This window comes from Panthera tigris, chromosome C2, assembly GCF_018350195.1.
Source record: "Panthera tigris isolate Pti1 chromosome C2, P.tigris_Pti1_mat1.1, whole genome shotgun sequence".
Lineage (NCBI taxonomy): Eukaryota > Metazoa > Chordata > Mammalia > Carnivora > Felidae > Panthera > Panthera tigris.
In genome coordinates, this window is record NC_056668.1 from 104,207,080 (window position 1) to 104,219,181 (window position 12,102).

Consider the following 12,102-nt stretch of genomic DNA (forward strand, 5'->3'; position numbering starts at 1 on the left):
GATAAAGGTCTAGGAGTAAAAACAAATTTCTGTTTTTAAATGCAAATGCCATAGAGTTTAGATAAGCTTTTAAGAAAGGACCTGGAGTTATTATTATTAGCACTTGGGTAGATAAGAGACATACCCACAAAAAGATAATTGAGAACATAAGACAATGTCACTGAAAGAGCCTGGAATCAGAGGCAGAAATTGACAGGTCGGTCTAAGTTTTATAAGGCCTGAGACTTCAGGCAAATCCCTGAACCTTGCTGAGCCTCAGTATTATCATCTCTAAAACAGGAATCATTACTGCTTTGTTCAAATTTCAGGTGTCATGAGGAAGGAATGTGATAATGAATATGAAAACACTTAAGACTGGAAAGTCTTTTTTAAAAAGCTAAGTATGAAAAAGTGGTATATAAGTGGAATAAAAAGTTCAGAAGAGTGGTTGCTCAGGGCTGAGATGATCAGCTGCAGTTTCCCAAAGAGGTGAGGCCCTGCATCAGAGTGGACCTTGGAGAAGCAAGTGCTGGGCAGGTCGGTGGACAGCAGCATGTGGACCTGCTCCGAAGCCAAGGGCTCACACTGGGCTTTCCTGAGTGAAATAATAAGGAATGGCAGGCACAGGATCTGGACTTGAAGGCATGGCAGAGCCAGACACGGATGGAGGAAGGTGACAGGATGTCAGTGGTAAGGTGATCAAAGAGCTCAGTGAATGTGTGATGAGAATGTCTACATCTGTTTTACAGATACGCACTATCCTGGAAATTTTCCTTAGGGTGTTTTAATGCACCACTACATGCAAACTAGTTGGTAGGCAAAGGTTTCCTTTAGTCCACCTACAACACTTTCAAACGCTGTTCCATTACAGGATGAACCATGTGATGGTAGTTTAAGTACCCACACAGCCCCAGAATTTGTAGTTTACCTGCAACCTAATTTTTTTTTAAGTTTATTTATTTTGAAAGAGTCAGAGAGAGCATACACGCACGAGGGGCTGAGAGAAAGAGGGCGAGAGAGAAAGAATCCCAAGTAGGCTCCAAGCTCAGCACAGAGCCCGCTGCAGGGCTCGAATCCATAAACCATGAGATCATGACCTGAGCCAAAATCAAGAGTCAGACACTCAACCGACTGAGCCACGCTGGTGCCCCTGCAACCTGTGTTTTTTTTTATATCCAACCATATATTTCTTTAAAATCTTGAATACATGCTAATGGATAGAGCAGCTTTTACAGCTCTTAAACAAATATCAACATAAATTAGAAAAACAGGCAATGATGGCACTAAACATCTCAAGGTAAAAGGTTGAAGCATAGAATACGATCAGCCCTGGTAAATTCTGGTTATGATTAAAAAATCAAAAAGACTTACCAATGCTACGTACTGCTCTGTAACTAACAAGGAATAAGAGATAGCTGCATACCACACAGAATATTTTCACTGCTATGCCCTGCACTGCCAAATCACTTACAAACTTTACAAACTTACAAACTTTACAATATTTTGTAGGAGTAATAAAGACCTCTTGATTCAGTCCATAAAAATGGCAATTCACATAATCTAAACATAGCCCAAGTAACTACAGAAACAAACCACTCAGCCATTCAAGCTCTTTCAGTGGTGTCATTGATAGAGATGGAGTACCTGAGCTATAATTCTTACAGAATAATACATTGAAAACAACCTGTAATTACTACCATTCTGGAAGAAACGTATGTAATTTAAAGTTTGCTACTAGTTAATGGTACAAATAAAAAGACATTATTTTCAAGTACTTTGGAAAAAACTTCATCAGGAGAATTTGCTTTCAATTAACATGTCGATTAAAATTATTCTTATCTTCTCATTAAATGAGAAAATGTACCTGTCACAGGCACTAAAAATAATAAAACCATAATTAAAACATGTCGGGTCTACAACTAGAACTCTTTAATTTAAAAATGGGTTTTGGAACAATAGGTGTAATGATTCTGGTTGGGTGTAAGATGTGATCCTCCTACTCTCTCATTGTTGTAAAAGAGAGGGAAGCAATCCCCCCAGTCACCTGAAGAGAGAGGTTTTGCAAGTCCCCAAGGACATAGATGGAACAGAGCAACCAGTGGGAGAGGAAGCCAAGGTTATAGTGAGTGCATAAATAATCATGGTGACAGAAGCAGCTTCTTTGGAAAACAGGCAACTTCTAAAGTTGCTTACTGTATGATCCAATCATTCTACTCCTAGGTATTTACCCAACAGAAATGAAAGAATATGTTCCTATGAATGAATGTTCACTGCACTTTCATTAGTAATAGACAGAAACTAGAAACGGGAAGCCTGGGTGGTTTTGTCAGTTGAGTGGTCTACTCTTCTGCTCAGGTCATGATCCCAGAGTCATGAGATTAAGTGCTGAGTTGGGCTCTGTGCTGAGTGTGAAGCTTGCTTAAGATTTTTTTTCTCTTCCTCCTTTCCTCCCCCATTCACGCACAGGTTCTCTCAAAATTCAACAACAACAACAACAACAACAACAAGGAAACTAGAAACAACTCAAATGTCCATCAACAGGGAAATAGGGTATATCCATAAAATGAAACACTACCTAGCAACAGAAAGTAGTGAGCTCTTGATATATATAATAATATGGATGAATCATAAAATATTACATGCTGAGTGAAAGAAGGCAGACAAAAACTGAGTACATATTATATGATTCTACTTACATTCATCTTAGAAAATGCAAACTAACCTGCAGTGCTAGAAATAAGACCAGTGGTTGCCAAAGGACAGGATGGGAGTATTACAAAGGTGCAGGAGGATACTTTTTGGGGTAAGAGATATGTTCATTATCTTGATTTTGGTGATAGTTTCACAGGTGGACACATGTCACATGAACCCATCAGATTATACATTTCAAATATGTGCAGTTGGTTGTATGTCAATTCTACCTCAACAGTTTTTTTTTTTTTTTTAAGAATCAAAAAAATGGGACAAGAGGATAAGTTTCTAGGCAGAATAGGCTAAACTTGGAGGACCTCAGACCCTGAGGAGAGAAAACCTCACAGAAAGACCATTGAGAAAAAGAGGTATAATTATACTCCGTTTAGGAAGAGGAGTACATTGAGGCAATGGGCACCCCCACCCCAAGAAGAGTGACAGGGCTACAAAGAAAGATCCAGGAGAAGCAGGAGGAAAGAGAAAGCTGACTGCTTGGGTCTGCACTGAAAAGAGGGAAACCAGGTTTCCCTAGGATTGATTGCCCAAGCCAGTTCACCAGTCATAGTAGGCAGGGAAATGAGAATTTAGGGTGAACACTAATATAAGGGGGCAGGACTCCCTTAAACTTGCCACAGCTGGTTCTAAATCTGACATCAAAAGCACCAATCCCCAGTATCTTTCTTTACTTCTTTACTGTGTGTGGCCCTAGATGGGGGCCACACACCTGAGGTGATGGAAGCCCAAGGCAGGACTGTGAGAAACAGGTAGAAGCCAGATGAGCAGGGCCTGGTCAACTGGATGAGGCACTTCTGGGGGTAGTTCTGGTAGTTGGGTTGAACAGCTCCCCTCCCCATGGGAGCTACTGGGGATAAGACAATGGAGTAAAGAAACCCTGGTGCCCTCAAGGCTCCAACATCAAGGTTGGGGGTTGGGCCATCAAGGAAGAGGCTGGGCCACCTGAGGCAATGCAAGTTGGTCCAGCAGGATAGCAGGAGGTAAGGTCACCAAAGCGTTTCCTTGGGGTGACTCCCTTTGGCACCTCAGAGCTCTGACCCCAAAGACAGTTCTTGGCACCATCCAAGCCCATGCTCTTTGGCTGACACCAAGCTAGAGATAAACTGCTTAAATCCTACAGGAAGGAAAGGTCAGCCTTAGGGTTTAAATGTTGTGAGTTTTTAAATTTGCCTCTAAATTTTCAGTAGATTAGGGAAGGCTGATGGTCAACACATTTTTGAGATCTTAGTTCTTCCTTTTGAGTGTTTTGCTGCAGCCATTATTCCATCAAAACAAATCAAAACTAAACCATGTTTGTGAGAAGAGACTCATAAATAATGGTATGTTGGTTATTTCATAATTTATTTCTGTCCTTAATACTTACTAGGGAAGCATAAGAGGGGACTTGTCATTTAAGAAACCTATGGAGGTAGAAGCCTCTTTCCTTCCCTTTTACTTCAAATTGATTTTAGCATTAAAATGAGAAAAAACATAGTCTGATAGAAGAAAACCTTTCATAGATTACTTATGGGCCCTTAGGCAAATCACTTACTTCAATGGGCCTCAATTTTTGAAACTGTAAAATGAGGGGGTTGGTTTAGGTCTGGGTGTGTGGGTCTAATAAACCATTCATTCATTCATTCATTCATTCAGTATTTGAGAACCTACTGCATCCTGGGCAGTATCACAAGCACGAGGCTACAATGATTAAAAGAGAGGCAAGACCTCTACACTACAACTTGATTCTCAAGAGACCAAAAATGAAGGGGAACCCAACAAGATGTCAGGTAGTGATAAGCACTAAGAAAACACAAGGAGTGCCTGGGTAGAGTGCCTTACTTTACTTTGGGGGGCGGGGGAGGGAGGGTGGTCAGGGATGTGAGGGCTGAGTAGTCTGGAATGATGGGAAAGAATAAGCCACTTGATTCCGAGGAGAGGCAACCCCACGGGCAAAGCCCTCAGGTGGGAAGAGCTCATTTGGTCCTCTTCATAGGTAAAGGAGAACCTACCCCTCTTTTTCATTTTATATCCTTCCTCCAAGTAGTCTGTATTAATTCCATTTACATGTATTTATACAGAGCTTTTTAAAGAGGAACAAAAAGGGGCGCCTGGGTGGCTCGGTCGGTTAAGTGTCTGACTCTTGGTTTTGGCTCAAGTCATGATCTCATGGTTTGTTAGTTCAAGCCCCACATCGGGCAGTGTGCTGGGGGTGTGGGACCTGCTTGAGATTCTCTCTCCCTCCTCTCTCAAATAAATAAATAAACTTAAAAAATTTTTTTAAAGAGGAGCAAAATGTTTGATTTGAACAACTTATTCCAGATAGGCTTTCTCCTCTACATGACTCCTTTGTTATTTTCAAGTTTCTGTCCTCATAGTTATAAATTCTTCCACTTATTCCAGGCAGGAGTAAACAGCATTTAAATCAGTGTTTTTTGAATTTTATGACAATGACCCATAGTAAGAAATAAATTTTACATCATGACCCAGTGTTTACATAAAACCAAAGAAAAAGTTTTTAAAACCAAGCTTATTGTTTTATTTCATATCTTTTTTTTAAATGTTAAGGTGATTTCATGGGTAACTTACAGTATGAAAAACACTATTCTAAACCGACACTGGCTAGTAATTTTGTTATTAACAAACCAAAAAATGGTAAAATTGATTAAACAACCTCAAAGGCTCTCCCCTCCCCCTTTTTTCTGTGCACATACTTGCTTTAAAGAAATGGGTTTCAGGTTTTTCTGCATAACTTGTGGAGGAAATGCCCAGGAGGGACATTTTCAGGGGGGCTGGGGTAGAGGGAAGGGAACTCAAATAATGCAAATTGTTCAACAGGTGAGGAGACACCTTTGGTTTCAAAGATTGCCCAAGAAGGAAAGATTCACAAAGTCTTCATAGTAATAGGCTGTGTGTGTGTGTGTGTGTGTGTGTGTGTGTGTGTGTGTGTTGGGGGAAGGGATGGTGTTAAGTAATTTATTAAATTTTAAGTTCTTAGAGGGGAGTCAGTCTGTACCCTACCTCCCCTCACCATAATTCAAGTCTCACATGGACAGATGTGTAACTGTAGCACAGAGAATCAGACCTTGCATTTAGCACATAGTACACAGGTGCTCAATAACATTTTGTTTAATAGTTATTAAACAAAAAATATCAAATAATGGGGCTCGTTGTCATTGTCAAATCCTAACTTTACACGTACACAAATTATTATATTCTCCTGGAATGTATTAATATCATGCAATAGTAAATGAGATGTGTTTATCTTCAAGTCATTGTTTAAGTCCAAGGAGCTTAATCAGGTATTTTTCTCAGACACTAAGTGGGAAAAGGATGTTTTCTATTGCAAGGTATAATACATAGAATTGGCTGTAATGGAAAGATTCCACGTCTGCTAGTGGCCATGGTAAACAGCTGGGATTAAAATGAGTGTGTTAATTTAATAGGTAGTTTCTCAAGGGACACTAACCAGTGGGCTCTGTCAGCCAAGGGCTCTCTCTGATAGAAACCATGCCAATTTCTCTGTGAAACGTGGTTAGTGTCCTCACCCCTGAAGTCAGAAGTGCATGCACCCAATTTCCAGTAGCCCCAGGGCCCTGGAGCAGAAAAATTACACCTGCAAGCCAGCATTCTCCCACACTGCCACACAGCTGCCACACACAGAAAGCGGCTTATTGAAACCGTGTGCCCTTCAGCCCCATTTAGGGACATCATTAACGATTTCAAATTACAACTGTTGCTTTATCTCAAAACAGTGATAAATAGCGGAGCTACATTCATGACGCTTTTAAGTCATTGATTTGCTCTCCTCTCAGGGGCAAAAAAGATGTTGAGACAAGTGCAAACCTGCCAGAGCTTCTTATTATAGATGCAGCCCTCCTTCTCTCCCTCTCTCTGTTCCACTTCAGCACCCCTCCCTCTCTGGATTTCCTGAACTGAGGCAGTGTGGCCTCCGGTAAGGAACTGCAAGTGGCTCCTTCTCAAAACAAGGAGGGCTTCACCAGAGAGGCTGAGGCGACAGAGGCAACAACCACTCTCTCACCCTAGCAGGTCAATGCCCTCCATTCCCCAAGTCAACAACAGGTCGGGTTTCAGAAAGGAACAGAGTCTCAGGGCAGGGCGGTCACCCATTCAAATTCAGGAGCATCTGCTTAAACGCGAGACGGAACAAACCCTGCTGCCATACCGGAGGTGTGGGCAGGCGAATGTGAGCGTGTGCACAGGGACAGACTATACATGGGCGAAACGTTAGTGGTAACGAAGGGAGACCCACCACGGTCGACAAAGCCACAACTATTACCACTTGAAATATCACCCGCAGGGCACTGGCTTCGGTGCCAAAATTTCCCCGGATTTATTTTCAGGCAAGTGACTCACAATCTCGTCTCCATAAGTAATTCCATTAAAATGAGTCGCCGGTTCCACTAACTCGACTTTCCGCTGCCCTCTGGCTGCCCCTCCCTCCTCTCCGCCCATCCTGCAAACCCAGACAGCTCACAGACTGAGCAACCGTACCCCAGGGTAGCAGAAGGCAGGCTCTCAAGCCCGGCCCCCACCCTCGCGGAAGGATGAATGGGGCCGCAGGCGGGTGGGAGAGCCAGGAGGACGCGTGCGGGCTGTGCGCGCGGTGTGTACGCGTGTGTGCGCGCGTGAGCACGCACCCCCGGCCAACTTACGGAGGTGGAGTTGGTCCTCGTTTGGCCCTGGTTCCGCACCTCCTGCTCCCGGAACTGCAGTCCAGCCAGATGCTTCTCCAGTGCCTCCCAGTCCATAGGGGGCACCGGGGGCTCCTCCGGGACACACGTCCCGCCGTCCGTGGGCTGAAGGCAGAGGACCCCAGTTGCCGGACCCCGGCCGCCGCGTCGGCCCCGCGCGGGCTGGGGCTTCTGGACCGCCCGGCGGGGGCCCCGAGAACCGCTGGGCCGGCCGGCCAACACCACCACGTTGCCATTGTGCCTGAGGTCCCGGGGGTCGTGCGGGTGGAGGTTGCCGTTGGGCACGGGGGGCGGCATGGCAGTGGTGGCGCCCTTGCCCCCGCCGCCGCCGCTGCGGGTCCTGGCGCTCACGTCCCCCGGCTCCCGGGCCGGACAGCGGTCATCCCGGTACCCCCGCTCGTCGCGCTCGTCCTCCTCCTCCTCCTCCTCCCCGTCCTCCTCCGGCGCCCACTCATCAATCACCTTCTTCTGGTAGACCGGGAAGGGCTCCTCATAGTCCTCCAGGGCAGACACCAAGTCCAGACTGTCTCCCGGCGACGACGAGGATTTGCACTCGGAGCAAGGGGTCACTTTGGTGGAGTTGGACTGCGAACTGGTGCGGCTGCTGCTGCTGCTGCTGCCGCCGGCGTCACTGCCTAGATCCATCCCATCCTCTCGATAATCCTAGAGGGGAGGAGGCAGAGAGTGAGCTGCCGGGCCGAGCCTGCTCCGGCCCCCCGCCACCCGCCGCGAGCACCCCGGCCCAGTGCCCCGAGCCTGCCTGGTCGGAGGTGCACTCCCGAAGAAGGCCTGGGGACGGAGCCGGCACGAGCTTGAGGCTTCCCTTCGCCCACCGCCGCCCCCCCCCCAACCATACTTCCTCCCAGTAACTAACCCTCAGATTAGCAAAGGGGGTGCCCAGCCACCAGCGCTCACACTTTCCATAAGAGGGTCCCCGGGGCGCGCATGGACTTTGTTGTAACCATTTTGCGCCGGGAGCACCCCTGCACCCCGCCCCAAGGGTTCTCCGAGAACCAGACACTTTCCCAGAGAATTATAATTCCCTGGGGGCGGGACCGAGAAGAGGGTGGGCGGCTACTGAATTCGCACCTCGTTCCGGGCGCCGAGACCACCCCCCACTCGGCCCCGCCTCGCCCCGCCCCCGCCGGCGGCTGGGAGCCGGCTCGGTTCGCCAGCTGAGCTTTACTTTCTAAGGAACCGCAGGCAGCTCGGAGGTCTCACTCCCGCCTCCGCGCCTCCCTGACCGGCCCCTCCTCGGCCCGCCGGAAGGCTCGGGGTGGTGGGGCGCTCTCCGCTTTCGCAGGAGAGGGTGGCTCTCGCCACCCCCAAAGGTGTGCGGGGCCGGGCGCGGCGGCGGTAGCTGCAGGCGCCGCCGCCGCCGCCGCCACCGCCGCCCTGGGGGAGGGAGGACGCGCCCTCCCGGCGGCGGAGCCGGTCCCGCCACCGAGCATGCCCAGAGGCTGCCGGGCGCGGCGCAGTCCGTTCTCCCGGTTTTCGCGGCTGCAGTCTCAGGCGGGAGGCGGGAGGGCTTGGGTTCAGAGAGGTCGGGAAAAGGCTGAGGGAAAGGGGCTCGGGGCGTTAGGGATGCAGACCTGGCCAATTAACAGGGGCGGCACCCTGGGGAGGGTGGCGGGTGTTAACCCACAGACGCACACACAAAGATTTTCTGGGCGCGTTTCAAGCCCTCTTTTCAGGGCTCGTTATTCTGTCTTAGCTTCCCCGTACCCCCAAAGCGCGGTCGCGGCGCATGCTAACCCACGCGGAAGTCCCCGAGTGATCCGGTGAAGGACCTCCCTCCCCCCACACGCGCACAGACACTAGCTCTTGTGGGAGCCCGAAGTGACGTGTGCTGGGTGGTCATGCACCATCATTTCCCTTCCACCTTCCTCGGCCACTTCCTCTCCCTCCACCGCCCTGCTCCAGTCGCCTTGCCCGCGCCCCTTCCAAGTTCAGGCTGTGGGCGGAACCTGTTGCTTTAGCTCACGCTTCCTTCCCGCTACCGGCCGTACGCTGAGGATGACCTCAAGAGAGGTGTGTGTCTGGGGAATGGAGAGCTAAGTGGAAGATGGGACTGATACCTGGAACGTTGGTGAAGAATCTGTTCTAAAGGTTTAGGCGAACCTCTAAAGTCCCTTTTGGCCGCCTCCAATCAAGGAGACATTAAAGGAAGGGAAGACGTGGATATCAGGTGACCTGCTCCTGGCACTTGCACTGACTCTGCGTCCTTAAATTTTTCTGGAAACCGAGTCAAAGAAACCTATGCTGGGTTTTTCAGAATGCACACTGGTTCCCTGAATTTGGCAGCTCATCTCATTAGGCACAAGGTTCCTTGGAGTGAAGATACCATCACTTGGAAAGCATAGATGGGTCATAGAGCACCTTTTCAGGGTTAGAGATTTACTGTGAACCAACCAGTTCGGACTTGTAAGAACTGGGAAACAAGGAAATGCCCTCTTAAATGTTCACACACACACACACACACACACATGTGAGGTGACGGATGTGTTAACTAGGGGATCCTTACACACTGTATGCTTGTGTCAAATAACCATAGCATGCATTTAAAATATTTAACAATTTTATGTGTCAATTATACCTCAGTAAATCTGAAAAAATTCAAAAAAAAAACAACCCTAGCACTTAATTTTACAATGGATTGGGGGAAAACCAGTTTCCCTGAACTTCCAGATTTGGGCTGTTACTAATTATTCCCAGTGAATTCTAGCTTGGACCAGGCCACTACCCTGGCTTTGCACCCTCCAGAGGGAGGACCAGGGGAATGCTTGGAATTCTTTAGTAGGGAGTGGCTGCCATCCTGACTTTTCTTCTAGGTCCTAATTGGGACTTGGTGCAGAGACCCTTTGTTTAAGTGATTTCAGTGAAGTGTGACTCTCTCCAGTCCTAGGTAGGCCTGAGCCAGGGAAGATAAACTAATCTTTTAACTTGCCTGGAAGCAGCAATCTTAATGAATACAGGAAAAGGGGCCTCTGGTCTGGCCCCTTTACAGCTCTTCTGTAAAACAGGACTGATTATAATTTCAAATGTCTTTTATGGTAACATCTGTAAACAGCCTGCCTTGTGCTCCAAATATGGTTTGATTTTGAGGTTGCTGTGAAGCCCTGGGTCAGCTGGCTGCCCGTCCCCCACCCCCTGCCCCGTAGGATGGATGTGGCCCTAAAAGTGTTCAGAGATGTGGGTAGGAAACACCGGGTGCTGGGAACTAGATAGCTGCTTTTCAAATCACCATGTGAATTGGCAAGGGTTAGGTCAGGAAAAGCTCACTGCTCTGGGGCAGAACACAGGTAGACAGATAAGTATTCATCAACTGGAGTGATAAAAAGTTGTGGTCTCAGTCCCAATTTTTAAACATTAGGACCTCCTCAGCCACCCACCCAGATTCCCTCCTGGGCTCCTACTCATCCCCCCTGCTGCCCAGATGGTCTGTGTTCAGGGAATGCAAAATAAGGCCTTAGAAAAACATTTGGCAAGGTAAATCCACTGCCAAAAACGCATGGCATTTCAAAGCCAAATATCTCTGAATTATCTGTCCTTTTAAATAATTTTCTGACCAGATATTCTGGATCAGATGGGAAAGTACCAGGTTTCGTTTTTTCTTTTCTCTTCATGCAAGGTGCCTGGCTAGCCCAGTTTCCATTCTGTTTCCAGCCTTCCATCTCCTGCCAAGAACTGTCCCATTTTGGAACAGAAAGCCCTGCCAATTCCTAGGCCGGCGACAGTCTACAGATATGTCCAGCAGGATGGAGAGATTATTTGGAAAGTGATTGAAAGGTCCTGTCTTCCTCTTTATAGGACCGTGTCCTCAGGTTAGGAGCTTGTGGCTTACAGACTTAGATTTTGTCCCCTGCAACCTTTGTAAATTAGACATCAGAGATGTGAGTCAAGTGGGTGTCATCGCAAACCAGCACCTTCCCCCATCAATCACCCCAGTATGGACCACTGTGTCCTGAAATTACTAAACAGTCTCCCTACTACCTATGCCCATTCTCTGCATGCAGCCAGAGTGCCTCTCTGCAATGCAGGTCTCTCCCAGCTCCTTTAAAGTCCCCTTGGCTCCTCATTTCCCTTAAAGGAACTGCTTCCTGCCCAACCTCCCCCCATTTCTTTTGGCAAATTTCTACTTATCCTTTATGTCTAGGCTTAAATGTCACTTCCTCCGGGAAGGCTCCTGATTCTCTGTACCGCCCACCTAAAAGGAAGCAGGTAACTTTCCCATGCTCCAGAGATATTTATTGCACTCATCATAAATGCTGCATCTACGTTGCTGTTTAATTGCATGTCTTCTCTACTAGACTCAAGAAAACCATTTTCTGCCAAGACCCAGGCCACACATACGTATAAAAATATTTAAAAGTTTCATAAAACCCTTATTTGTAAATCCTATCCTAATTCATTTAAAAGAAAATTTGCTCACACTTCACCATTGACTTTATAACCCTTAAGTGGATCAGTGCTCCTACTGGGAAAACATACTCTAGAGGAGTAAATACTCTAAGGGAGTAAATACTCTAAGGGAGGAGCTATTTCTCTGTTTTGTTCATGATAACTGGAATGGAATAGAAGCTTCATCAATATTTGTTGCTGCAGGGGCACTGGGGTGGCTCAGACGGTTAAGCGGTTATGAGTCCAACTTCAGCTTAGGTCATGATCTCATGGTTCTGGAGTTCAAACCCCGCATGGGGCTCTCTGCTGTCAGTGGAGAGCCCAC

At 47.4% G+C, this 12,102-nt stretch overlaps 1 protein-coding gene across 2 annotated transcripts in view; it reads right to left on the bottom strand.

The window, feature by feature from the left end:
* The window catches only part of LOC102960073 (schwannomin-interacting protein 1), a 122,235-nt gene extending 113,475 nt beyond the window's left edge, over positions 1–8,760 (bottom strand). The window contains exons 1-2 of one of the 2 annotated variants that reach the window (XM_042998930.1): positions 8,563–8,760; positions 7,338–8,039 (exon numbers count right to left, since the gene is read on the bottom strand). In XM_042998930.1, coding sequence (XP_042854864.1) covers positions 7,338–8,021 — 684 coding nt within the window. In that variant the 5' untranslated portion in view covers positions 8,022–8,039; positions 8,563–8,760. Of the gene's footprint in view, positions 1–7,337; positions 8,040–8,250; positions 8,386–8,562 lie in introns of those variants that run through there. The other variant, XM_042998931.1, reaches the window with a different exon arrangement.
* Between the last annotated feature and the right edge of the window lie 3,342 nt (positions 8,761–12,102).